General features: G+C 56.9%; 2 protein-coding genes across 2 annotated transcripts in view; one reads left to right on the plus strand and one right to left on the minus strand.

The window, feature by feature from the left end:
- Nucleotides 1–2,400: 2,400 nt before the first annotated feature.
- CNFN (cornifelin) lies at nt 2,401–3,737 on the plus strand. Its single transcript, XM_054567622.1, has 4 exons — nt 2,401–2,437; nt 2,903–3,013; nt 3,419–3,555; nt 3,648–3,737. Exons 1-4 carry the CDS (start codon nt 2,401–2,403, stop codon nt 3,735–3,737), a joined length of 375 nt encoding a protein of 124 aa, XP_054423597.1.
- Nucleotides 3,738–7,459: 3,722 nt separating this feature from the next.
- MEGF8 (multiple EGF like domains 8) overlaps nt 7,460–26,968 on the minus strand; it is a 39,736-nt gene continuing 20,227 nt past the window's right edge. The window contains exons 23-41 of the mRNA XM_054567645.1: nt 26,756–26,888; nt 24,976–25,223; nt 24,783–24,893; nt 24,504–24,622; nt 23,966–24,173; nt 23,284–23,464; nt 22,562–22,725; nt 21,638–21,782; nt 20,652–20,883; nt 19,391–19,514; nt 19,046–19,259; nt 18,714–18,928; nt 14,840–15,047; nt 14,527–14,686; nt 13,982–14,174; nt 13,318–13,488; nt 13,095–13,225; nt 12,480–12,612; nt 7,460–10,338 (exon numbers count right to left, since the gene is read on the minus strand). Coding sequence (XP_054423620.1) covers nt 9,070–10,338; nt 12,480–12,612; nt 13,095–13,225; nt 13,318–13,488; nt 13,982–14,174; nt 14,527–14,686; nt 14,840–15,047; nt 18,714–18,928; nt 19,046–19,259; nt 19,391–19,514; nt 20,652–20,883; nt 21,638–21,782; nt 22,562–22,725; nt 23,284–23,464; nt 23,966–24,173; nt 24,504–24,622; nt 24,783–24,893; nt 24,976–25,223; nt 26,756–26,888 — 4,359 coding nt within the window. The 3' untranslated portion in view covers nt 7,460–9,069. The remainder of the gene's footprint in view (nt 10,339–12,479; nt 12,613–13,094; nt 13,226–13,317; nt 13,489–13,981; nt 14,175–14,526; nt 14,687–14,839; nt 15,048–18,713; nt 18,929–19,045; nt 19,260–19,390; nt 19,515–20,651; nt 20,884–21,637; nt 21,783–22,561; nt 22,726–23,283; nt 23,465–23,965; nt 24,174–24,503; nt 24,623–24,782; nt 24,894–24,975; nt 25,224–26,755; nt 26,889–26,968) is intronic.

The raw sequence follows: 26,968 nt of genomic DNA on the forward strand, positions 1-26,968 counted from the left end.
AGAGACCACAGGAGAAGGGCAAGAGACACATTGCTGGGGAAGAGAGGGACTCAGAGATGGGGAGAAAGAGAACAAAAGAAATCTGAAAACAGATTGGCAGAGATGGGAAAAGAAAGAGGAGAGTGAGAGCTGGAGACAAAGAGGCAGAGATGGGGGGACAGGGACACTAGAACGGAAATGGAGAGATGTCCCACAGACGTTCAGCTTCCCAGACTGAGTGATGGACACACACAGGCAGGATGCCAAGTGCGCCCACAAGTCTGGGACAATGACAGCAAGCCATCTAGGTGGTGACAGGATACCAAGGCTTGGGACCCAATGTGTTGGACCAGGGGGTTGAGGGAAAGCTGAGAGCCCAGGAGAACAGGGTGACCCACCTGCCATCACCCCATACTCAGCGGGGTGATGACACCACCTTCTCTACAGGTGACACCCCAATTTTCCAGTGCCTCCTACATTTTTGGGGTGACACGTACAGGGAACCCCACCCGGCTCTAATGCTGCTTCCCTCACTGAGTCACCTCCAACCCCGCCAGGCCTGTTGGGGGGAAACGGTGGTGACTCAGGAATCCAGGCCCCCAGCTCGTTCATCCCTCAGGAACCCAGAAGGTCTGGAATCCCAGGACCCCTACCCAACTCAGGGGGGCAGCCCGGCCTAACCCAAGAATCTGGACCCCAGCCCCTCCTCCCCCAGACCCAGGAATCTGAGCCTCTCCCCCTCCTCTACTAGGGATCAGAGATCAGGCCCCCAGCCCCCTCCTCCCTCAGACCCACGAGGCCTGTGCCACAGCCACCTCCTTCAGGAACCAGGCTTCTCAGTTCCCAGCCTCCTCCCCTCCCAATTTAGAGGTGCGGTGAGGTGTGTTTATTTACTTTGGTTCCAGCATGAATCAGGGCCAAAACACACTGCCCCCCCATGTGCCTCAGGGCTCTGAATGGGAGGGAAATGCCCCCTCTCCCAGGGAAGTGAGGACCCCACTAAGGATGATGGGAGAGACCCTCAAAGGGAGCCCACACGGCTCGCGCTCTCACCGCAGGTCTTCCTTCTCTCCCCCTCTCCCTGCCCTCTAAACCCAGCGTGGCCATGGCTGGTGGCCAGTGGCCGGCCCTTCCCTCCACCTACCTGCCCCTCCGCCTTCCCATGTCTCTTCTCTGAATCTGCCTCCCCTTTCCTGTTATTTTTCTCTGGATCTTTGTGCCTCTGTCTAGACATCTATTTCTCCATCCCTCTACATCTTCTCATCTCCCTTCATCTTTCTGAATCTCCTCTCTCCTTCTCTGATCTTGACTTCCCCTTCCATCTCTATGTCCCCCATTCCTCCCCGATCTCTCTGTCTCTACCTCTCTTTTGGTCTCTGTACTTGAAACCAGCTGTGCCCCTTGCACCTCTGCTCTGCCACCTTCCCTTCCCAGCACTCTGCCCACTCCCGTTCCATCCCCACTCCTAGCTCCTCATCCCTGGACCCCCTCCCCCACAACTGTCTGGTCATCAGATAGAGGAGGAGGGGGAAGTGGGGGGATGGGGGATGGAAAGGGAGGGAGGGGAAGTTCCAGTGGGGGGAAGAGGTTCAGCCTGACCGGCTTGGCTCCCTGGGCACCTGTCAGAGCCCCGCCCAGGGCCATGTGGCCTGCCCAATATAAGCAGCTCCTGGCCCAAGACTGAGGACTCAGTGCCGCTGTCGCGCACACCTCTGTCTCCATCATCACCACCTCCATCCTGCAGGTAGGAGCACCCCCACAGCCCTCTGCTCTGTTCTCCCAGCCCACTTCTCTCTGTCTCCTTGCGGATCTCTGACTCTCTCTGGACCTCCCTCTCTTTCTCAATGCTCCCCGTGCCCCCTTCTCAACCTGAGGATTGCTGGGTTGAATCTGGAAGTCCTGAGGGCAAGGACTGCCTCTACTAACCGCCTTGGCCTAGGCCATTGGATGTGGGGCATTTCTCTTCACCTCTCTGCGCCTCAGTGTTCCATCTGTGAAATGGGCTTGCAGAGAAGTCGAAGTGCTGGGCAGGCGTGAGCATCACTGGTGACCTCTCTCTGGGCACCTGGCTCTGATCTCTTCCTCCCCTTGTCTGTGGCTTGGCCTGTCTCTGTCTCTTGGTTCCTCTCTCCAGCTCTACCTCTGGAATGAAGAGGGTCCTCTGGGGTCTGTCGGGCAGCTGTACAGAGATGGGCGAGTTTCTCGCCCCCACCCCATACATCCCTATTCCATGTCTCTTCCGGCCAGCAGGCTGAAGTGGCCTCTTTCTCCCCAGCAACCTTCCCCTGAGAACCCAGCCCCTAGTGCCCCTGTCCCTTGGCCTCCCATCCCTCAGTATCCAGCGTCCCCTGGACAGACTCCGCTGCTGTCACCGCCGCTACCTCTGCCATCCCCAACACGACCTCCTCAAGGGCCAGCAAGATGCAGTTTGAGATGCATGACAACGTGAAAGGCAAAGGTGGGATCACTGAATGGACCGGCAACCCTTCCAGTCCCCGGAACCTGGCCACTTCCCTCCCCTGGGCACCCTGGCTTCGAAGACAACCGGCGCCTGCTTGTACCCAAGAGGCCCCTGAAATGCAGGAACCCAGCACCCCAGGCCCAGACGTGGAGGAGGCACTGTCAGCCCAGCTACCCACATGCGGCCCACACCCCTTCCCAGACGTGCAGGAGCCCCCCTTTCCCAGACTTGCAGCAGCCCCACCCCCAGCTCAACCAGATGTACAGGAGGCAGCAGCAATGGGACAGACTAGGGTGTTGATGCCCAGATGGGGCAGAAGGGAAAGGGGAGCAGCGGTGTCCTCTCAGTGGGCGGCCTGGTGGCACTGCCCAGACTGCCCGGCAGAGGGAGGGGCGGCAAGGGTGCAGGGTCCCAGGAGGCGCTGCGAGGCTGCCCACTGAACCCAGTCCCCAACCTCCGCAGCCATGTCCTACCCAGTGACCAGTCAGCCCCAGTGCGCCAGCAGCTGCTACCAGACCCAGCTCAGTGACTGGCACACCGGTCTCACGGACTGCTGCAACGACATGCCCGTCTGTGAGTGCCCACCACCCTTCTCCAGGCCGCGGGGAGAGCCAGAGGGAGGGAAGGGCACCTCCAACCCCCTCCGATGCCCCACTAATCCGACACTCTTGTCCTCACCTTGGACCCTGAATCCCCACCCTCCGACCCTCACGCCTTCCTCGGACCCCAAACACTCCCTAGGATCCTGACCTCGTACCTTCCAGCTTCCCTTTGGAATTTCAACCTCTCCCCCACCCTCACACCCTATTTCTCAACGACTAACACCCCCCTCCAATTTCCTCTGGGACCTTTACTTTACTTCCCCACGACACTCAATTCCCTCTGGGACCCTCAACTTGGTTCTGGGGACCCCCTCAACCTCGCCTTCCCAGAAGGTAAGCCCTGTGGGCCCCGCCCTGACCTCCCCACGCACCCCAGGTTTGTGTGGCACTTTCGCCCCCCTGTGCCTCGCCTGCCGCATCTCCGACGACTTCGGCGAGTGCTGCTGCGCGCCCTACCTGCCCGGAGGCCTGCACTCCCTGCGCACCGGCATGCGCGAGCGCTATCGCATCCAGGTGCGTGCGGGTCGGGACCTAGGATAGGGGGCTGGGGACTGGTCTCCTGAGACCCTAGGCAGGGCTCCTAACCCCTCTTTCTCACCATCTAGGGCTCTGTTGGGCACGACTGGGCAGCCCTCACCTTTTGTTTGCCCTGCGCCCTCTGCCAGATGGCGCGGGAACTGAAGATCCGAGAGTAAAGTGACCCACCCCCCTCCTTACCCTTCTGTCAGACCTCGCCTCCCCGTCCTGGGAGGGCCTGCCCCTCCGCCCTATCCCGCCACCAGAAATACACCCACAATAAAAACCTGAAAACCAACTCCGCCTACATCGTTTGTCTCAGAGAAGGAATCTGGGTGGAGAAAGAGGTTTGGTGTGCAATGTGGGGACACAGGGAAGATGCCAAGGTGGGGACACAGGGAAGATGCCTAGGTGGGGACACAGGGAAGATGCCCAGGTGTGGAAGGAGGAGCCTGGAGTCGGATCTTTGACCCCCACCTGATGTGGATGACATTGGTAAGTCTCTTCCCTCTCTAGGCCAAGGTGTCCTCACTAACAAAGTAAAGCCCTTCACCCCTTAGTTGCCTATCTGAAGCTCTGCCTGGATTCTGAAAATAAGCAAAACCAGAAAGGCCCTCTTGGTAAACTCCAGGCATTCAAGTTCAAAGAAAAAATTAGGAGAGTCCCTGCTCATTTAATACCTACAGATTCTTAGCCTACACACAATTCTAACAGATTAGAAGACCTTTGTTTCCAATGCAGACAACTGCCAGTTTTAAGGCTTTCTAGAGTAGGGAGGAACCCACTATCTATTGCAAAAGCACCTACAGATTAGAAAATGTTTTGGTTATGCTCTGGCCAGGTGGCTCAATTGGTTAAAACATCACTCCATCCACCAAAAGGTTGCAGGTTCAATCCCCCATCAGGGCTAGTATGGGAGGCAACCAATTGACATTTCTCACATCTGTTTTTCTATCCCTCCCTCCCACTCTCTCTAAAATCAATAGGAACATATCCTTGGGTGAGGATTTTAAAAACAATTTTTAAGAAGAAAATGTTCTGCGCTTGAAATTGGACAGACCTGGGATGCAATCTCGACTCTTGCCACTGCTCTGTTATCTTAGTGAGTTAATAAACCTTTCTGAGCCTGTTTCCTCCTCTGAGGATAATCCCTAACTTGTCATATGGCTACTGGAGAGCAAATGAGGGAACAGATGGAAAGGCCAAAGACTGAATTTCATAAACTGTTACTAATATTATTATTTTATATATAGTATAACATCGTAACTATTCTAATATTAATGTTATATTTGTTGTTGTTATTCTCTGTGGATCTATTTGCTGTTGTTATTCTCTGTCTGTGGATCCAACCATTGAATGACATCTTTACTTGTAATATCCAATAGGCATCACAAATTTAACATGTCCAAAACCTAGCTCCCGATTCCCCTCTGAAACCTGTTCTCCCATAGTCCGGGAACCAACAATCCCCGGCCTTCCAGGTACCCGGTCGCTTTCTCTCTCGCCCTGATGCATCAATCTCTCAACAAATTCAGTCAGTTCTACTTTCAGAACATATCCAGGATCTCACTTCTCCCTACTCTGCTGCCCCTACTTGTCCCAGCCACCTTCCTCTTCAGCCTGAGTCAATGTAGTGGCTCCTCCCTGGGCTCCTTGACCCACTCCAACCCTTTAGCCTCTTGCCCAGAGAGGAGCCCTGCAAATGAGTCAGATCACGTTCCTGCTGTGCTTAGAACCCCGAGGTTCCTCCTACAGAGTGAAAACCAGAGTCCTCACCTGGCCCAAGGACCTGCATGATCTGTCTCTTTTTGCCTTTATAACTTTGTCTCCTCCTTATTCTCTCCACTCCAGCCACACAAATCTCTTTGCTGTTTCTCTAAAGTGCTAGGCATGCTCCCACCCCAGGGCCTTTGCACTGGCTATTCCCTCAACTTGGAATTCCCTTCCCTCAGATGTCCCTCTGGCTCACGCCTTCACTTCTACTTACATGTCATCTTGTGAGAGAGGTCTTCCCTCTCCACCTTATATTAAATAGCAAGGACAAGACCCCTTTCCCCCCTTCACTGCCTTGTTTCCCTGGTCATCTTCCAACATACCTCATCATTTGCTGATTTATTATGGGGCTCCCTACTGACTTGTCAGCTCCATGAGGCAGGGACTTTGTTCATTGTTGTGTCCCCAACACCTAGGACAGTTGTAGGTGGAAATAAAGAATCACAGGTGGGAGACATTGGCTTAGCAAAGGGAAGTGATTTTAGAGGTCATGGGGAGGGGCGGTGGGAAGTCAGACAGGCTGATGTCAGAGTCCGGACTTGCCTATTAATCAGCCCTGAGGTCTCAGGCAAGGGGCTTAGCTTCTGCACCCACAAAATGAGGGGACGAGCCTTACTTCCCAGCAGGGATGCTAGGAAGACTAAGACTCATGCCAAGTGCGCAGCACAGTGCCCGGAGTGTGCTTGGACACACCGCCCCCTTTCTGAGTGCTGCCACTCCGTAGGGCATTGGTGGCCACGCATGGGCTAGAACCCAGGTCTTCTCTCACGTTCCATGAGCCTCCTGGGCTCAGGTGTGTGGATACCAGTGAGAGGTAACAGCTGAGGGGCTGACACAGATGGAGGAACTCATGCTCTTGGGCATTTGTACACAAACATGTGCATGACAGTGACAAGAGCTGGAGAAAGGGTGGCTCTGTGTCCCAGGAAAAGGGTCCAGTCACAGTGCAAATTCTCTCCTTAGGAAGAAAAAGTCACCGGGCGCCAGACAGGACGCAGCCTTAACAGAGGGTTCAAACGCAACAAGGTGGAGTCTTGAAGAACTGCCTCGGCTCCATCCTGGTCATACAGGATGACCTCTCCCCTGGCCTCCGGGCCCCAAGGCAGCATGTCCCGCTGCTGGTTAGCTTCGCAGGTGAGAAGCCTACCTTCTCCCTGGCAGAAATTGGCCATTTTGACCATCCCACCCCTAGGGACCGCTCTGTGCTGGGCCAGCTCCCACCTAGCTCGACCTGTGACTTCCTTTCTCTGGAGGCAGGAGGACCTGGTGGTCAGGTACCTGGATATCAGAGTCAGAAGGTCTGGGTTCAAATGACAGCTATCGCTCAACAGCTAAATAAAACTTGTTTTCTCATCTACAACATGGGGATGCTTAGTGCCTACCTCATACGGCTGTTGGAAAGATCAAATGAAACCACAGCAGTTAACAAGCCAAGCAAACGGCCCTGCATTGGTACTCAGTAAACACAAGTTCAGTCACATCTTGGAGGTTAGGTACTACCATCAGCTCATAAAGGCAAAACTTACATGTGGGAAGATAAATCCCTGAAAATCCCCAGCTGCCCTGAAAAAGTCTGAAAATATTAATACTGTGACATTCACAGCCCACACTGGAGACCCACATGGCTCCCAAGTTCAAAACAATGCCATGTCCCTGGCTGAACACCAGATGAAGCAGCTGGCTTGGGGCCTCTAGGCTGGGTTGCACAGGAAGGTACGTGACTGAACAGTCCCAGCAAGACTCCTGTGACCAAGGCCCCCGAGTGGGCAGAGATCTCTGGCTGCCACTTCCCCTGGCCTCAGCGCTCTTGCTTGCTAGGGGACTGGCAGACAAAGGCTCCCAGGATGCTCTTGGTTTGGGCCATGAGAACCTGCCTGATTTAGAGAATGCTGGCCATGCTAGGGCCTCATTACAGTCTCCATGCCCGAACTCTCCTTTTATGGCAGAGGTCAGAATTACACCTGGTCCTAGGACCAAGGCAGGTCTGTTTTCCCTCCTAAAACAAACTGAGGTCTCCCTGGCAGAGATCTGGGGTCAGAGTAAAAGGTCTCACTTTCCTCGTGTCCCCTTGGGTTTGTCCCTTCTGGGAACAAGCGCTTCTATGGTGGCATCACCCTCACTCCTGCCTAGGAAGGGCTGCGAGGAGCCCAGGCCACGCGACTTAGAGGAGGCACCAAGATGAAGGTATTTATCTGATTTACCCAGTGCATTGGGTATTGGGTCAGAGAGCCAAGGCACCCCGACCTGCATGTAGACAGCACTGGGATGCTGGTCTTCCCCACACTCTTTATTGATTCAAATACTCCCCACCCTCTCAGCCAGCAGCACACATGGATGGGCCTCTTAGACTATGGCCCTAGGAGAGGGGAAGGTGCAGGGCCCAGCTCTGCAAGGTCCAAAAAAGCAGCTGGAGGATGAACTCTTGGGAAAGAAAAGGCTCAGCTTCAAGGTGGCCGGGATAGGGGTGGAGAGGAACTCAGAAGTCCAAGATGGCTGGGGCAGGGTGGGGGGCAGCCCCTAGGGAGAGCCCAGAAGTCTTCAAGGCAGCGTACACTGGGAAGAAAGCTATACATTGAGTTCTTCACCATTTTAATCTCCAACCTTGTTATTTACTCCTCCCCCCACCTCTGAGCCTGTGATCCCAGTCGTGGGGTCAGGTACCACCCCCAGAACTTCGTCCCTCCAACCAAGGGTGACAGCATCAGCTTCCTGCTCTTGCCTGAGCCCCTGGGCTACCTTATGGTTCTCCCTCTTCAGCCTCATCCTCAAGCGTCGAACCAGCCCCCTGCACTCAATTCCTCCTGCGGAAATGCTCAAGAGCGTCTTGTTTCCCTGGTTGGACCTCACTTAACAGATGTCTAAAGGGCATCTTGGGTCCAAAACTAGGCTCCTGATCTTCTCTGTAAGCCCCAATCTGCCCATCTTAATAAACGAGCCCATCATCCACCCACGGTTTGGGCCACAAAGTTAAGTGTCCCTCTGGATTCCTCCCTCCTGCACCGACCCCCCAATACCCTTTCTTCCTTGCCTCCGGCCATGACTCCCCCTCCCATGGCCACCACCCGGATCTGGCCCATCATCGTGTCTTGTCCTTGCTGTCTCGCTCGCCCCTTTCAATCCATTCACACCACAGCCAAGCGACACTTACAATAGGTACAGCGGATCCTGTCATCCCCCCTCATAAAACTGTCCTACGGCTTCCCATTGCCCTGAGAACAAAACCAAACCCTATCTGGGGCCCACGGGCCCTAGGTGATCTAGCTCCTGCCTGACCCCAGCCCTATCTCCTCTTCATACTCAGTTGTGGTCACAATGACCAGCTTTCTGATTTTTCCATTAAAACAAGCTGTTCCCACCTCAGGGACCTTGTTCCCTCTGCCTGGAGCCCACTTTCCGCAGCTCTTCCCATGGCCAGTTCCTCCTCAGTCTTTGTACAGCTTCTTGGATGCCCAGTTGACTTTACTCTCAGTCTCTACAGACACATCAGTCCCACAAGACTGGGGAACCGTGTCTGCCTCGGCTCGTTTACCCGCTACCTTCACCAGTGCCTGGTGCACAGTAGGTACTCAATAAATAATTGTTGAATGCACAACAATGAAGGGCCTGTCTGGGCACCCCAGGGGGAAGGGAACCAGAGGTCTTGAAGACACGGCATCCAGGACCCCCCATGTGGATGCGCCCCAAACCCAGGGCCCCAGCAGGGCACTTTGTTGCTGTGGCTGAGAACCCGGCCTCGGGTCAGAGGGACATGCTGGTGAGGTTGTCCTGGCTCAGCAGTCCCTTCCGGCCTATACCAGCCCCATGCCCACTGCCCCCAGCACCCCCGCCGCCCCCACAGTACTCATGAAGCCTGTGCCGCAGCGTGACGAGAGCTGAGCCCAGGCAGGCACCATTGGGCGCGTGGGGTCCGCCGGGCAGCTGGAGCAGCAGGGTGGCCACACCAGCCATGCCGTCCTCCGTGGGCTCAAGGGTGATGGGCCCGGCTCGCAGGCCAGCAGTGGCGGTGGGGACAGCTGGTGGGCAGCAGCCCCCTCCCACCGGTCCCCAGGGCCCGCCAGCCCCTGTCAGCAGCAGGGGTGCCAAGAAAGGCTCAGAGCGACGGAAGGTGGGTGGCGGGAGTCCAGCCGGCTTCCAGGCAGGGACTGGAGCAGCAGGGTCGGGTGGGAAGCAGACGGTGACCTTGGCAAAGGGGCGGCTGGCCATCTTGGTCATCTCTTGCAGGTGCCGGCGCTGCTCCTGCCGCTGGTCCAGGGCCTGCTTGGCCTTCCAGAGGAGCACGCAGAGTGAGAGGAAGAGGAAGAAGCAGGAGAAGAAGACAGAGAAGAAGACAAACAGGTCGATGTGGGCCTGGTCCTGCCGGAAGAAGAGCAGTCCCTGCGAGTCAGCCGAGCCATTGGCGCCGGGCCCACTTGGGTCTCCTACGCCCAGCAGCAGCAGGTAGAAGCGACTGGACTTGAGGGCGTGGTGCTCGTGTGGGTAGGTGATGACCAGACGGTCCCGCACACTGCGAACCACCAGCACTGCCGAGGGCTCCGTCACTGTCACGTAGGTGATCAGGCCCCGTGGCCACACCTCTCGTACCCGTGGCTCTATTGTGGTGGCTGGTCCACTCCCAGTCCCCAGTCCCCCCAGGTCCCCAGCCCCCCGGGTCCCGCCATCGGCAGGGGGTGGGGGCGGCGGTGGGGGTGGGGGCGGCTGGATATGCACTGTGTGGATGCCTGTGTCAGGGGCCACGCGGACCACAAAGGTGTCATAGGAGGTGGAGACATAGAGGTCCACGGCACCAAAGGTCACATCTAGTGTCAGGCGGATGTCCACGTTGGTGAATTTGGGCTGCACGCCAAAGAGGACGGTGCGGCCAGGGCCCAGGGCCCGGCGCTTGGGCTCGTGGAAGCAGTTAGTCTGGGAGGTCGGGTCCAGGCAGCATTCCTGCTCCACAGAGATGAGGCGGTAGCACTGCTGCCCGCCCAGCGGGCTCCCGTGGAAAGACTCCCGGCACTTGGCGCACTGCGGGCAGGGGAGGGTGGAGGCAGCCGTCAGGGCCGAGCTCAGTGCCCAGCACTCCTCCAATCAGGACTGACATTCTGTATCCATTGGTAAACAGCAAGACCCCGGTCCCCCCAGTGCCCCAGCAACTTCCTGTGACACCCCCCCCCCCCGAACCTCCTTGACACAGCGTGATGCTGTCGGGACCCTACACTCCAACACTGCTATTCCTGGTGTTGCCCCAGCGACCACAGCACCCTGATGCTGAGGCCTCTGGAACTGTGAGGCACAGTGTTGAAGAGCTCTGTTGAATCCTGCCTCTGCCTCCTTACTGCCTGTGTGGCCTTGAACTAGTGACTGAACCTCACTGAACTTGAGATTCTTCCTCCATACACTGGTAATGAACATGGCTGGCCCACAGGACTGCTGACGTCACAGGCATGGCACTGGGTGGGCCGGCCTCGCTGTTTCTGGACTGTGTTGATACATCCGACCTCAGGGCCTTTGCACTGGCTGATCCTTTGCCTGGATCATTCTCCACATGCCCTTGTCTCCCTCCCCCCTCCCCCCCCTCCCATCCTTCTCCTTGCCTGGCATCCTCAGTTCCATTAGCCTCTTCCACAAGTGCCTTCTCACTGAGACCTTCCTTGGCCACAGTATCTACCATTTTCACTCCCCAGCACTTCTTAGCCCTCCTTTCTGCTTAATTTTCCTCCTTATTGCTCACCACTACCACACTGTGTATCTGGGCTTATACACTTGTTTGCTGCTGGACTCCTCCACAAGATTGTAAATTCCTTGAGAACATATATTTTGCCTGTTTTGTTCCCAACTGTGTTCCCATGCCTTGCACAGTGATTGCCGTATAGTAGCTCAGTAAATGGGTGCTAAACGAGTGGATGGATCACAGCCCTTTTGGCTCCTGCAGTACAGTGGAAGGCACTCAGGTTCTAGGATCAGACCAGAGTCAGCCCAGGCTCCAACCCCAACTGGCTGTCTGACGTGGGACAGGACATGGAATGTCTGAGCCTCATTTTCCTCTTACATCTACGCCTCACAAAGGCCCCAGCACAGCCCTGATGAGCCTCCCACGTCTGTGCTGTTTCCACAGCACAGCAACAGCTCCATGGCAGCACTCCCCATATACTAGCTTCTCCTGCTACTGCTATTAGACCCTAAAGAAACCGCTGCTTCAGAGCTGCCACAGAACTGCTGGATGAGAAGGGCTGAATTACTCTGTGGGACTTTTCTTTTCTTTTCTTTTTTTTTTGTAAAGGCCAACAGACCTTTGATTATGTATCAAGAAAGACAAAATTTTGATCAAGGATGGAAATGTCAGTAATCAGTAAGGCTTGTGAAGCTCTGTTGCCATTTTGGTTGGAGTTGCATCTTTGCAGTTATGATGTTTCTGTAAACGGGTAGGGGAGACTAAGGCAAGCAAGGGATTTCTCTCTCCCCTCTGAACTGGAGAGAAAAGGTCAGTGGGTGGAGTGATGGGAGCTATACTTCAAGGAAGGAGCATGGGATAGCCCTTCTGTGCGGGGCGAGCTTACAACATGGCAGCCGACCAGGAGCGTCCCCCCGCCCCCCGTCAAAGAAGAGAGAATTGGATTCATGAGAATTTGAATACAGGTATTAGAAATGATATGAGATCCCCTATTAGCCCAAGGTCATCAGGCGGGAAGTGCCACTTGGGGGAAAACAGGCATGAGGATGAAGCCGACACAGAAGAAAGCAGAGGCAGGATGCAGGGAATGAGATACTCCTGGTGGCTTTGTGTGAGCGCCTGGATCTAGCCATTCCTGAAGGTAGAGTCCAGACCTCAGTTTTGAGAGCCAATACATTTTCTTTTTGGCTGAAGCTACTACAAGATGGGTTTTCTGACACTTGCAGCCTTTAAGTTGTGACTATCTATAATGAAGTCTGTCTCCTCCCCAGCCTGAGAGAGCCCCCCAAGAGGCTCATTTCTGGGTCCTCGGCATCACTGCCCAGGGCCTGAAACTGACAGGGCTCAAAACAGTCTATCAAGCTGATCTTGATTCCATGACTACGGAGTTCAGAACCACAATGTTAGTCCTGCCTGGGCCGGGCTGCCTCATCCCAGCTCTGACCCCTTGGGGGCTATGGGGCCCTTGGCCCATAACTTGCTTCTCCAGCCATACCTGGTACTTGTAGCAGTCTCGGCGGTCACTGGGGGTGCTCCCCTGGCAGGTGCCTGTCTCTGTGTTGTTCTGACATGGGCAGCCTGTCCCATCCTGCTCATTACACGTATCTGCATGGCCATTACACTGACATCTGAGGAGGGGAGGAAGACAGGGATTATAGTGCTCTCGTGACCTTTAGGAGCCCTGGCTGGATGCTGCACAGGTGAGCTCCAATCCAGGCCAGAAGAGAAAACAGGCCCACAGAGGTCCAGCCCTTTACCCAAGGCCACAGAGCCAGCAAGTGGCAGAGCCAGGACCAGAACCTAGCTTGGGCTGACCATTCAGAAGGAAAGGGTAGAACGGAGAGGGTTTCTCAAGGCCTTTCCCTCAGCGGCCCTCTTTGACCTCTGGTCTCCATCAGGGAGGCTCTGTGGCCTGCATTTCAGCACCGCCCCTGAGGTTGAGGTCTCCCCTCTGAATCCAGCCTTTCCCCTGCATCGGCCCTGGCCTAGGGGCTCCATGGGGATTGAATCTTCTTCTGGCCCAGAGCAGAGGGCCAGGGAGGCGGGGGGTCTGGCTCTCAAGAGCTATGACCGGTGAACAAGGCAAAGGGCCTGGGCTCCTTCCACTTACTTGGTGCACTTCCCATCCAGGAGGAAGTAGCCATGGAGGCAGCTCTCACATTTGTCCCCATAGCTGTTATTCTGGCAGTTTACACACACAGCCTCATCTTCACTAGGACCCTCTGTCACCCAGTTTTCAATCTGGCCAGGGAAGAACAGGGTGATCACAAAAAGGCACAGACCAGCCCCCTGCTCCCTCAGATCCAGGAGCTCAAGGCCCCAGCCCCTTTTACCTCCTCTGGATCCAGCGAGTGCTTCTCTGGCTCCCTCCTGGCCATTTCAAGCTCCTTCCGGGAGACACAGACATGGCTGTTGCCTCGACAGAAGGCGTGGCAGGGCCGGCAGGTCCCGCCACCCACGGCGGAACCCACGAACAGTGGAAGGCACTGCTCACAGTGGCTGCCCTGGAAACCGAGGACAAGGCGGTCAGAGGGGTTGGAGAATCATGGTGGGGGCACAAGAGTGGGGAGGTCACAGGTTCTGAGAGCCCCACAAAAGGGTATAGGCTCAGCACTTGGCTTGGGCAATCCCAGCCTATCTGTGATTTACCCCTCTGCCTTCACTTGCACACCTTCAGTGACGGGGCATCACTCCGTTACAGCCCAAGTTATTAGCTCAGAAAGCCCTTCCCTAAACTATCCCAAGTCCTCCTCTACGTGACCACCCTCCCTGGCCCAGCACCGACTCTGTCCACTAACCCGAGGCAGCCCCTCTGTGAATCAAACCCAGACAGTGTCCCCAAGGCCTCTCACACCTCTCTCGAACAGGGTCATGCCGTCTCCACCCGCCCTGTGCGTGGGCCATTGGAACTTGAACATGGCTCAAGATGCCTGAACATGGGCTAAAGGCAAGGAAGGGCCGGGTCCCAGGGTCAGGGTCTGGGGCCTGGGTGGCCACCTTGGTGTGGTTGCGGCAGAGCAGGCAGTGGTCACGGGCCCCCACACCAGCACACTCGCTGTGGCGGTTGCAGCGACATTCCGTGGAGCAGTTACGTCCGACAAAGCCAAAGTGGCAGCGGCAGTGGTCGGGCTCCACGCACGAGCCGTTCACGCAGCCCTGGGCGCACACCGGGCGGCAGAGCCCCGTCACGCTGCAGAGGTGGGAAGGGGGTCAGGGCAGGGCAGTGGACAAGCCCACCACACTCCATCCTCGTTCTTGCTCTGCTCCATCCCTCTCTCCACTCTAGGAGCCAGCCCATGGCGCCCTCTTCCTAGAGTGCCCCATCAAACTCACAACCCTGCCCCTCCAGGACCTAGCCCCCAGATCAATCCCACCCACACGCCCCCTGGATCAGTCCCACCATCATGCCTTGGGCTGTTTTCTTCTTCCCACTTTGGCCCATGCCTCACCCCTTTACTGCTCCCCACAGACGCTCCCACCCCATGTCTGTCGGCCCCTCTCCCCTTGACCCACCCCAGGCCCCGGTCTGGCTGCAGCCTCACTTGTCCATGGTGTAGCCTGTCTTGCAGCTGCACTCATAACCATGGGGCTGGTCGTGGCAGTTCTGTGTCTCGTTGCAGTCATGGTGCCCGTTTGCACACTCATCCTCAGGAGGGCAGGACAGGAAGGCCCAGGAGGCGCCGGGACGCCCACACATCAGCCCTGGCACGAGATACAGGGCTTCACTGGGGATCTCTGCACCCCAGCCACCCAGGCCCCTGCTCCCACTTCCCAAGCCCCACCTCTGAGATAGCCCCCAGCACCCCTCCATTCTCTGTGCCAGCCCCTCTCACCCCACCTCCAAGCCCTTCTCACCATCGCGGGGGCCACTGAGTCCACCCTCCAGGCAGCGGCCGCCTCCATCCTGGCCCCCCCAGGCACACCAGCCACAGTGGGGGCGCCGCAGGCACAGGGCACACTGGTTTGCCTGAGCACAGCCCAGGGAGCAGCTCTCGGGCCCCCGGAGCAGCCGCCCGCAGCCTCCAGCCATACATCGCAGGGGCAGGTACGAAGGGCTCAGACACTGTCCAGGGGACGGGAAATGCAGATTCAGTGGGCCAGACAAACACATCCTGGGTATCCTCCCAACCACACCCTCTCCTCAGAGACCTTACCCACCCTGGTCACAGCTGGGTGGACCAAAGTGGACACCAGCTGGGGTCATCACATTCTCCCTCTCAAGCATCTATAACTAAGTGAGACTAGGGACATCCTTGAAACCAGAAGACCAGGGCTGGCAGGGCCGTTTGGTGAGCAAATGACATGAATGAAGAAGAGAGGAAGCAGGAAGAAGGTGGAGACAGTAGGAAAAGGAGATGAGAGGCGACTTTCCAGCTCCACCTGCAGTCCCTGGGGGCACCTGGCTGCGCTCTCCACCCTGGCTTCCAAGAAGTGCCACTGAATTGGTGTGATGAGCCCCCTTTACCCACCTGGCTCGGGGCACAGCTGCTTCGTATAATCAAAGGCAGGCAATGATCCCAGATGGAGATAAAAACTAGTATCAGGAGAGGGATTGCAAGCCACAGTCACTGAGGAAAAATGGGGGCCTGGCTGCTTGGGCAACAGCTGCTCCCACCCCAGTCTGAGGAGTTGAGGAGTCCATGGTCAGGGGCTAAGCAGCAGCTTACGTGCCACCACTTGTCATGTCCTGGGACCCAGTCAGGGGGTGCAGTAAGGATCAGGCACTTGGGAACTTACCTTGGTGCATAAGAGCATTTTACTTATGGCCCCGGCCTTAAGTAAAGTGTAAGGGGGAAGAGATTGGCCTGGGCTGGCCAGCGGCACTTAGGAAGAAACAAAGCCACCATGCAGTCCTGAAATAGAAAGCCTGACTGCTATGGCTGGAGCTTTGAGCCTGTTGAGGGTTATGGCTGGCAAAGCGCTGGACCTTGCTCAACTGCCAAATTCCCTGCCAGGCTAGGCCTCTAGCTCTAAGTTTAGTGCACCCATGGGCAGATAGCAGAACAATCTGAGAAGAGGCGAAGAGCAGCCTGAGGCCCCAGTCTGCACGGCGCTGTCTGCTGCGACCTCCCTAATGGCCAAATGCGATGCTGTCCAACACCGTAGCTGCATTTCCCGTGTTCCTGGCAGAGACATATGCACATAAGTTCTGAAAGCAGGATCCGCTCCCCATCTGTTGGCATGTGCCCACAGCCTAGTGAAGTGCCTGGCCACCAGGAAGGCGCTCAATATAGAATGTGGTGAAGGGAGAAAGAGGAGGAAAGGAGCCAGCCAGCCAGGAAAGGGGGAGCACCCTCTTGCCTGCGCCAGGCCCTGAGGCCAAAGCCATTCCAATGAACAAGGCCAGATGGTTGGAATACAGCTGCCCTCGAGCCAAATCATAAAAGGTCTGGCCTGTACACCTGTTATGTTTGATCTGTGCAGTGGTGGCTTTTAAAAACCTGTGCCAACACTTTAACTAGGAGATTTCACAGAAACCAGAAGACCTGGAGGAAAAGTCCTCTCACATTCACACACAGACTCGACTTTGTGCCCTCCACCACATCCTCCTGCCTCCCACCCGGAGCCGCCCGGAGAGCCTGGCAGGCACAGAGCGGCTCGGGGAGCGGCAGGTGCTTTCTGGTGTCCCAGTGTTGCTTTCTGGTCCCTAGAGCACCCACAAAGACAAAGAATGGGAATTTCAATAGTATTTGGGGGTGCCTGCTATCCCCAGGTAGACCCCCAGGCTTGGGGAGGAGGCCGCTGCTTGTTAAAGCCCGACACGGCAGGGAGGGCCACGCGGAGACGCTCCGGCCCTGTGCAGCCATCCTCTAGGTGTGTCCCAGGGAGTGGGTGGGACCTGGGGCGTTGCCGAGTTTTTACTTAATGGCAGGCTCTGCTCCAGGTTCTCAGTACATCCTCCCACCTAATCTGTACAACCTGCCTACTGGACGGTGTGGTGCAACACAAAAAAAATATTTGTTTTTTTGTCCCTGATCCCTGCCACAAAGCTACTAAAATGCTTTAAATTTCCTGAGTGACAGGGATATCTTTCGTTATTCACAAGGAGCCCCTTTCTCCCCTGAGTTTATGCTACTGAGGTGACTTAGGCAGGGGGCACCAAAGTGAAAGGCCAAGTGATTAGAGGGGTTAACTTTTAGCCCCACCCACTAACCTGGAGGCAGGTTGACAATTGAGCTCTATAAAAACTTTTAAGAGGCCGGTGCCCAGAGAGGGAGTAGAAACTCCACATGCCCCCTTATCTGGCCCCATTCCTCTCTTCCACTGGGCTCTTCCGAAGTTGTGTTCTTTATAATAAACTGGTATTAGTAAATAAATGTTTCTCTGAGGTCTGTGACCCATTCTAGCATATTCTCAACCCTGCAGAAGGGGTGGTGGGAACTGGATTTATCGCTGGCCCCTCAGAAGCAGGGGAGGAGCCGGATTTGTGACTGGAGCAGGGCAGTCTTTCCAGTGGAGCCCTTTAACTGGTGGGGTCGGACGCTAACGCCAGGGAGAGCGTGCCAGAAGTTAAGTGAATTGCTGGACACCCAGGTTGTGTCTGGAGACTCAGTGACTTGGTTACTGGAGTTGGAAACACCTCAGGCATGGGGTCTGTTGATATCGCTTCTATTTTAACAAAGGCTCATGTAGGCTCATGGGTTGACATGGTGAGTAGTCACACCTCAGCTGGGTCTTGCACAATAAAGATACGAATGGGGAGTGGACATCAGTAGGAATCAGGGACGCAGAATGCTGGCCCAGTGACGCTGCTTCCAGGTATGACAAGGTGAATCCTTCCTGCCTCCCCCTGGGGTGGGGCTGAGGGATAATTGCCTTGTCTCCTGTCACTGGGACGGCTAAATCGTGCTGAGCAGAGGCACCTTAGGAACGGGCTTTCCGAGAGAGCATGTGCCGGGCAGCCGAGGGGCAGACTGTCAAAGGCATATACAGTGCTTCCCCAGACCTTCCAGAATCATCTCCAGCCCACAGCCACAGAGGAGAGGTGGGTCTGAACTGCCACGTTAGAACCACGTGCCCCTGGCTGTTTCCCTGGACCAAGGCTGGACACTGAACTCCCGAGTTGGGCTGAAGTCCCTTTGAGAATGTCAGCAAATCAATGAATAGAGATGACTGAGGTCTCTGGACTTAGAAAGTCACCTAGACTGAGGGTCAGGGCTGCCATTTGAGGCCACGTGCGCTGATGATCAAACTGAGGGAAACCGGAGGATGGAGATGTGCAGGGAACAGCTGAGATCAGAGGCCATGTGGCCCAGGAACCACAGAGCAGCAGTAGTTCATGTCCTTAAAGTCCATCAATTACCCCCAGTTCCTTCTAATAAAACCAGCTCAAGTGGGTTTCTGTTTCTTAAAAGTAAAAGTCCCAAATGCAGAGAGAGAGGTGGAGGAGGCAGGTGGAAGGGCTTGGGAGGGAGAGGGGACGGCGTAAGAGTCATGGAAGGATGGGGCAGGGAGAGTGTGAGCGAGAACTGGAGAGAGTGGCAAGAAGACACACCAGGGAGACTGAGGAGGCAAGGAGGTAAGAAAGAGATGCTGGGAGGAGAGAAAAGAGAGTGGAATAAAGGGAAAGTGTGGCGGTGAGATCAGAGCAAGGGAGACGGGACGGGGTGGGGGGGGGGGGGGGGGAGGAAGTAGGACAGAGGCGGCGGCGGCGGCAGCAGCAGCAGCAGCGGAGAGTCGGTGTTGGGTGGAGAGGAGAGAGCCCCGGACCCCTGGCAGACTGCAGTACCTGCTGGAGACTGCTGCTCCAGACGCAGTGCTGCCAGCCCCCGTCGGCACCCTTGGAGTCCAGACAGGAGGTGCAGTTGGGCAGGAGGTGACAGGGCGTGGGGCAGGGCAGTGGAGGCGATGATTCCACCGGCATCGGGGACACGTTCAGCAGAGAGTGGCTGAAACATGTCCAGTCATAGGTGGGCTGCACTGAGAGGATGCGGCGGGTCTCCCCTAGGGTTGGGGGCAGAGCAATTAAAACCAGGTCTGGGCCCCCAGCCCCCACCTCCCTCAGGCCCAGGAGTCCAGGCCCCCAAACTCCCCTTGCAGGGACCAAGCCTCGGCGCTTACCTGTCCTCTTGAACTGACGTGTCCACATGCACTTGCCCTCCCTGGTGCACTGCTCACAGTCGGCAGCCCCACATGCAGCCTCTGAGCAGTTTCCTGCCCAGAAGACCTCTCGCTGATTGATCCGACAGTCATTCTCTGAGGTGCAGGACCCATTGCGCCCAATGCAGGCACCCTCGGGGCAGTTGGTACACCACTTACAGCGGGGGGCAGATGCCTGGTGGGGGAAGACAGGCTGTATGGGTTTCTGAGGGTCCCCAGCATCCCCCCTGACTCAGCTCCTCTCACCCAATCACAGCTGAAGAGCAGGGTGGTCCCCAAGCCCCCTCCCGCCCTCACACCACTCGCCTCTCCATCTCCTGGCTGCAGGGTCCGGGGATGGCGAGCCAGGCACTCACTGCAGGTCCGGAGACGTCGACATTCCTCAGGAGAGCGAGGCATTGGGGAGCAGGGTGGTGCCCCACAGCCCAGCCTGGGGAAGCACGAGGCCTTGGCTCAGCACACCCAGCCAGGCCCCATCCTTCCTCTTCCCATCCTCGCCTCTTCCTGGTGCCTCCCGAACATCACCCTGCAGTTACCCTGTGTGTGCCCCACACTGCGCTCAGCGTAGGACTCACAAATCTGCTCCTTCTCCATCCCACTTGCTATGGTCCCATGTCCACCTGTCGCCCAGGCCAGACACTGGACCATGCCTCGTGTCCTCCTGCCCTGCCAGCCACCAAGGCTTTCTGCCTCCTGAATCTCTGACCGTCCCACCCTGCCCACCTCTGCAGCCTTTTGTTCAGTTCCGGCCTTGTCCCCTCGTCCTGGCCTCCTGTCTAGTCTCCACCTGCAGCCTTCCCTTGCCACCCCCTCCCTCAAAACAGCCTCAGGGGCTCTTTCTGCCAGGGCTGCCCCTGCCACCTCCTGCACAAACCCTTGTGGCTCCATCAGTCACAGTAGATGCCCACAATCCTTTACCCAAAGTCCTTGAAAGTGCATGTGTGCTTCAGAACTTTCTAGATTTTTGAAAAGCAGTGGGTATTCCTACTGTTACATAACACCTCTAGTGGAGTCTGGGGGAGCACCCTGTATATCCAATCTTTTAATAGTTCTGTAGTAAAGACGGTGGCACACTTAATGGGACAAATAAAGCCAAATGAGTCCGTGCTAAAACTAAGAGAACACTGTCAGCTTCCCGAGATGTTCAGCTTCCTGAACTACAGGTGAGGGGTCTGTGGACCTGGACGGAGCCCAGCGCCTTGGCCAAACACTGGAAGTCCTTTCTGAGCTCACCCGACCCAACCTTCCAGCCTCCTTTTCCCCAAACTCAGGCAGTCTTTCAAACACACCAGGCACAGCCCCACTTCTGAACCTTTGCTGGTGTCAGGTCTCCTGGTCACTTAGAGCCCAGTGCAGGCCCGGCTCCTCCAGGAGGCGTTCCTGGAGGGCTCTGCAGCCCACACGCAGGGCTTCACCCTCGGGCCCCCCAGCCCACCCCTGCCTGTGATGAGCTGCCCATTCTCCCATACGAGCTGGTGTCCCACCCTGGCCTTGCACAGAAGCCCCTTCAGAGAGCACCAGTACCACCCTCCCCTGAGCCGTCGGTCACCACGGTCACCACGGTTACCTGTGGGCCTGGTCCCCAGACAAGCAGGCCCCATGGCACCAGGTGCAGGCCCCAGACTGGTTACAAGCTTCAGGCGAGGGCAGCAGGCGACAGGGGTCAGGGGGCAGGGTCAAGGACAGCAGGCGGCCTAGGGCCACTCCCCCGAAGCCCCCTGAAATATACAGGCGGCCTCCCACTGCCGCCACAGCATGGGCCACAGACTCCTCCATTGGGGGCCCCACAGAGGCCTGGCCTAGGGAAAGAGCAGCGATCAGAAAGAAAACTGGCAGGAGACTCAGGGAAGAGCCCCACACAAAGATACCAGTCAGACGGGGACACCGAGCTAGTAGTAGATAGTCTAAGGAGAAGAGAGACAGGCACAGGAGGACAGGGACAGATAAAACCAGGCAGGGCAGTCAGACAAAGAGCAGAACAAAAGAGAGGGCGAGAGACACAGAGAGGGAAAAAGGAAAGGAGAGTGAAATGAAGACTGGAAATAAATATCGCAGTACAGCCCTAACAGTTGTTTTTATTCTCCTTGTAATGCAAGTGCCCGACTGAAGCATCAATTGCCAGGCATCCTTTTCAAAGAGGAAGCTGCTCCAAGGAGGGGGAGCACCTGCAATGAGGAGGAGCCCAGAGGAAGAGCCGGGTTGCCTCCCCTGCTGGGGCTCCTTTGTCTTAGAGAACTTGGTTGATTCCAGTATCTGACCGTTTGGGTTACTTGCTTGTTTTCTCTTCCTATCCTTTAAATTCCTGCTCCTGTGTTTTAAATTCATCAGTAATGAGTGAGCCAACAGAAACCCTACCGCCCCGCCATGGATCCCAATAAAAGCAGCAAAATAAAAACTTTTGAAGGAGGAAAAAAAAAAAAGAAAAAAAAAAGGAAGGAGGGCATCCCTCTGGGTGTGTAGGGGACAGGAGCTTTGCTGGAGAGTCTGAAGGGACCCAAGTAACTCCTACTTGGGAGTGCCAAGACGGGCTCCCGGGGACAGCAAAGGACTTACGGGTGAGGTCGGGCAGAAGCCAAGTGTTGCAGTTGACCTGGTAGAGCAGCACATCGCTGCTGAACTCATCAGGGTCCGAGCGCCCCCCCAGGACCACCATGGTGTCCCCTAGCAGAGCTGAGGCATGGAAAAGTCGGGGGCGGGGCTGTTGGGGAGACAGGTGGCAGGATGGCCCGTCAGAGGCCACGGTCCTCTGCTCACTCTCTCAGCCACGGCCACCCTGAATCTCCCTATTCACCCTGAATCACCCGAGCCCCCACAGCCCTGTCCCATCCGAGCCTTCCTCAGATCTCCCTCCCTCCCTCCAGGAGAACTCCCTCCTTCCCCCGCAGCCCCCAGGGCCGTCTTCTTTTCCCAAACTCCCACACCCTGTACTAGCAACCCAGAACCCGAGTCCAGGCTGCTTGAGATGAACCCCACAATTTTGTGCGACCTTGGCAGCTGGGCTGGGGATGTCTGGGGTGAGGCTTGGGTCTCTTACTTCCTCCTCCCTCACAGTCCAGTCCCAAGAAGGACTTAGAAATACGTTGTTGGGCAGAAAACGCAATTGTCCCTACACAGCACATCCAGGGTTACACGTTCCCCCACACACCCACTGGTCTCCTCTGGCCCTGAAGGCAGGGGGTGTAAGGAGCCTCCGTCCCTGGTTCCAGATGGGGAGGCCAGGAAGGGGAGGGGCCTGCCAGGGCTGCACCAAGAGTGGGACAGAACTGCGGCAGCATCCTGGCCTCTCAACTCCTGGCCTAGGAGTCTTTCCTCCGAGCCAGGGATGGCAGGAGGGGACACAGCTCAGTTCAGGGGACTGGGAAGGAGGGGGAGTAGCCATCCAAGATTCCAGGGTTGAGCCAGTCCCTGGGTCACTGGAATAGGGAAGCTCCTTCCTCCCACCCTTTACATGCATCTCTCTAGACCTCCTTTCCTGACCTTCGCCCCCTGAGAAGGGGCCAGGAGGCTCCAGGTGCGGTCAGGACAATGCAGGGAGTAGAGCTCAGAGGACGGAGCCGCCAGCTCCACGTGGAAGCGGAATCCCCCAAATACGTAGAGGGAGTCGGTGGCCTCGTGGTACACAGCAGAATGACCATAGAGACCTGACAGGGGTAGAGGGAAGAGGACAGAGGCTGGGAGAGGCCTGGTGATCAGGAAGACAACCCCCTGCTTCCTGAGTTCCCCTTCTCATGACCGCAACACCTTCCCAGGCCCTGAGGCCACAGACTTAGGAGACCCTCTCTGCCCGTCCCCTCCCTTGAGTTAAAGGATAACCATCAGAGAGTCTGGGAAGGAGGAGAGGTGGACTGGGGTGGCCAGAATGTCCTGGGGACAGTGACCCAAAAATGCAGGAGAAACAAGGCAGGAGAATATCTGAGGGACAGCGATCTATGTCCTGGGGGAGGGAGGCCCTGGGCAGGAAGAGGGCGGCTTATCGTGGAGCCAAGGGGAGGGGTGTTACATAGAGAAGCTGAACTTCTCGTTCTCGACACGGTACCCTGAGAATCTTGGTAGGAGTCAAGAGAAAGTCAGGGAGATAACAAGGTACGCAGCTGAGGGGGGGCAGTGACCACAGACTACGACAATGGATAGACAGCCTACACAAAGCCCTGGATGGCCAGGAGGTCAAAGGTGCCGTGCTCTCCTGTCCCTAGCCCCACCTGTGGGTGGTGTCCCGCTCTGAGCGCCGGATACCCAGGTGCCAGTCACCAGCTGGTACTCGAAAAGCTGCTGGTTGAAGCCATTCTCAGGGGAGTAGCCGCCCACCAGGAGCAGAGACAGGCCTCGGCGGGCAGTGAGGGTGTGGCCAGCAACAGCTGGCAGTTCCACAGTCTGAGGGCTCTGGGGACAGAGGGCATAGATCATAGGAGGCCAGAAGTCAGGGGTCATCTTGAGGGTAGAAGCAAGACTCAGAACTTCCCACACTCTGCTTGAACCGCTAAGGGGGCAGTGCGCTGCCTGGGGCTAGTCAGACCCCAGGCCCTCTGATCGGCCCTGGTACCAGCAGGCGTGAAGTAGACCTCTTGCCACTTCTGCCTCTCACTGTCACTTCTTCAGCTAGGAGCAGCCTGTGTTCCTTTGGGAAGCCCTTGGCTCTCTGCTCTTGCTCTGGCTGCAGAGCGCTGGCTACCTACTCCCCCGGCTGTATCCCAGCCTGGCCAACCAGGGCACCCTATCTCCTCGGCTAGAATACAATGTGACCCAGGGTGGCCAATGAGATTCAATTCTGCGACGTGTGCTGGAGTCCAGGGAGTAAGCCATGTCCTCTGGGGACAAAGCGCCGGGGCCCCCGGTCATCTTTGCCAGAACCCTGAGGGACTGGGGGTAGGGAGAGATGCTCACCTTCTCCTGCCGCCACTGCAGGGTGGTGAGGTTGAGGACCCAGAAGTCTCGGGCAACGCCCCCAGCCGTGAGCCCCCCCAGAAGGTACATGGCACCACGGCCAGCAGGCACGTAGGCGGCTGCATGGAAGGAGCGGGGTGAGGGGCCTGGGCCCCCGTCCTCAGCTCCTGCCAGCATCTGGGTCCACCGCCACTCACTCACTGAGTACCTGGGACCAAGATGCAAAAAAGCAGCCTCACTGTCCAGTCATCCCGGTGCCCCAGCATCCCCTGAGTGACCCGGATCCCGCCAGCAGGGGTCCCAGCATCCTCTAGGGCATCCCTCCTAACACAGTCACCTTACCATCCCCCAGGGTGGCACCACCCATTGAAGTAAGTGTCCACCCCTGAGGTGAGCCTCCTGTGACAAGTGTCACAGAGTCCTTTGGAAGTGTCCTTTTCTTGCACCTCTGAGGGAACTCTTGTGTGACAAACGTCTCAGCATCCCAAGGTGAACTTCTCTCATTCGAGTATCCCACCTCCCCCAGGGTAGTCCTCACCTGTACAGGTTTCCCAGAAGCCCCTGGGGAAGGCCCAGGCCCCCAAACATCCACAAGGTGGCATCAGGTCCCTCCACCATGGTATGCCCCAGGCGGTGCAGGAAGCGGCTAGCTGTGCCCTAAGGGTGGCAGTGGGGGTGGGGACATGAGGGGTCAGGCTAGGGTCATGACAAAGTGTCAGGCTGAGTATGGGGTCTGGGGGATGGTCCCAGGAGTGGAGGAGGGAAAATGATCCAGATTGTGGGGCACCTCCTCAGACACTAGGCCACCACAACTCACAGCTGAAAGGCGGCTGTCCATGAGGGTCTCCCAGACCAGCTGCCCACCGTCCAGCTTCGTCGCACAGTTGGAGCCCCCAAAGCCCTCAGCACAGATGCACACACCCAGGCTCTGGGGGACAGCAGAAGGGTGCTCAGTAGGAGCCCTGAGCACCCGCCCCCATCCCCCCTAGCTCACCCCGTCCCACCTGTACCTGGTTACAGGTCCCTGCCCCGCTGTGGGCATTGCAGTTTTCAGGACACAGAGCCATGCGGCAGTGTGGGCCAGCCCAGCCCTGGGGACAGCGGCAGAGTCCACCACCTGCGGCCCCGTCCTGGGGCACACACTCCTGGGGAACAGGGCAGCTCCCAGGGCCCCCTGACCCACAGCGGGCAGAGCCCACTGAAGCATTGAAGCCCCAGGACGAGGAGCCGTTGGCCTCCCAGTGCAGCACGAGCAGCCCTGTTGGCAGACAGAACAGAAGCATGTAGCAAAGTCAAGGTCCAGGCACTGCTCCATCCCCAGGTTCTGAGAAAAACCAGCATAGCTGGGCAGGGAAGCAAGGCGCCCAATCATCTATAATCACTGCACGCCCTCTCCCGCGTCCAGCCCATCAGGTCCCGATAGGTCTTTCTTTTTCCTCAGTGCTCAATTAAATTGAGCACTCAATTTCAGTACAGAAATCAAAGCCTCAATTTCTCTCCTGTTCACCCACGGCTTGCTACCTCCTCAGTAGTCTAGCCTGGCCCTCCCCCGCTGGTCTTCCTGCCTCCCATACACTCTGCCCTTCACAGCATCCCATGTGATCCTTCAAAAACATGAATCTGATCCTGTCATTCACAAGCTCCAAACCTTCCACAACTTGTTGCTGTTCTCCTGTTAAATCAAGTCTCCTCAGAAAGAGTTCCGGGACAGGAGGGTAGAGGAAGACAGGAATTAATGATATGTAAAAAAATGTCTCAGTAGAATTACGTGAAAAACAAAGAAAAGGCCTTGCAAGCTTTCTGACCTCATCACCTCCCCCTCTCAGGCTCTCTGGCTCCAGTGCCAGGCCCGCTTCATGCTTCACAGGGCATGGACACCTGCGTACCCTCCGCCTGGAGGAGGTCCCCCCTTGCCTGCACTGCCCCCTTCAGGCTTCCAGTGAAACTTCACCTCCACAGAAGCCCTTGGGGACTACGCAGACAGGCCAAGCACTCTCTTCCATTTCCTTTTATCCCTCACTATTCTGAGTACACTTTGTTCTACGAGACACACACACACACACACACACACGCTGAGGCCACGAAGGCGGTGCCTGTGCTGAACCCCTGGCATCTAGCGCAGGCCTGGCTCCCTGCAGGTGCTCAGTAAGCCCTTGGCGAGTGAAAGGGAATGAAGGCCCTTCAGTTCTATGCTCACTGCAAGGGGTCTGAGGTTACAAACTACAACTCCGCCTTTCTCCCCCAGCCGTGGAGCCACTGATTTACAGTACAAAAAGAAGAATTTCCAAAGTTGGGCCCTTTAACTGCCTGGGGAACAAAGTATTTCTAGTGCAACTCCGTCAACACAAGCTGAGTTTCCCCTCAGCCCTGCTGTGAGTCCTGGTCATGGGGCTGTGCCTTGCACTGCAGGATGTAGAGCGGCACCTCCGGCCTGCACCCCCAAGATGCCAGCAGCATCCCCGATCATGAGAGTCGGCCAGACACCCTGAGGACAGAATCAGGCATGGCAGAGAATCCTGGGCTGAGGAGACCCTCAGGGGCCCTCACACCAGCACTTCTGTGGACCCCAAAGACATGCCCCACTTAGCCCTTCTCTTCGGAGGCAGCCCAGTAATACTCTATAATACCCAGCTGAAGAAACCGAGACCCAGAGGTGGCAAGGGGTCGCCTCACCCAGCAAGTCGGTGGCAGAGTTGGGCTGGGTCTTAAGCCCATGGTGGTTCAGCAAGACACAGGGGAGCAAGGGACACAAAGCCCAGGACAGAGGTCCCACACCCCCAGTTCCCATACCAGACAAGGCCTGCACCGTGAGGGGCCTGTCCCGCCGCTGGCCGCAGAAGGCGGCAATGAGGCTGCGGTCCGACTGCACAACACCGGTGTCCAGGAAGCGAGGGAAGCCATCGAAGGCCAGCACATAGCTCAGCTGGAGGAGTGAAGAGCTGAGGATCAGGGGATGATGAGGACAACAAAAAGGGGCGCCTGGGGGCTGAGAGGAGGAGCTCC

This window comes from Pteronotus mesoamericanus, unplaced genomic scaffold (genome assembly GCF_021234165.1).
Source record: "Pteronotus mesoamericanus isolate MK-2021 breed Mesoamerican mustached bat unplaced genomic scaffold, CSHL_Meso_final contig_186, whole genome shotgun sequence".
NCBI lineage: Eukaryota > Metazoa > Chordata > Mammalia > Chiroptera > Mormoopidae > Pteronotus > Pteronotus mesoamericanus.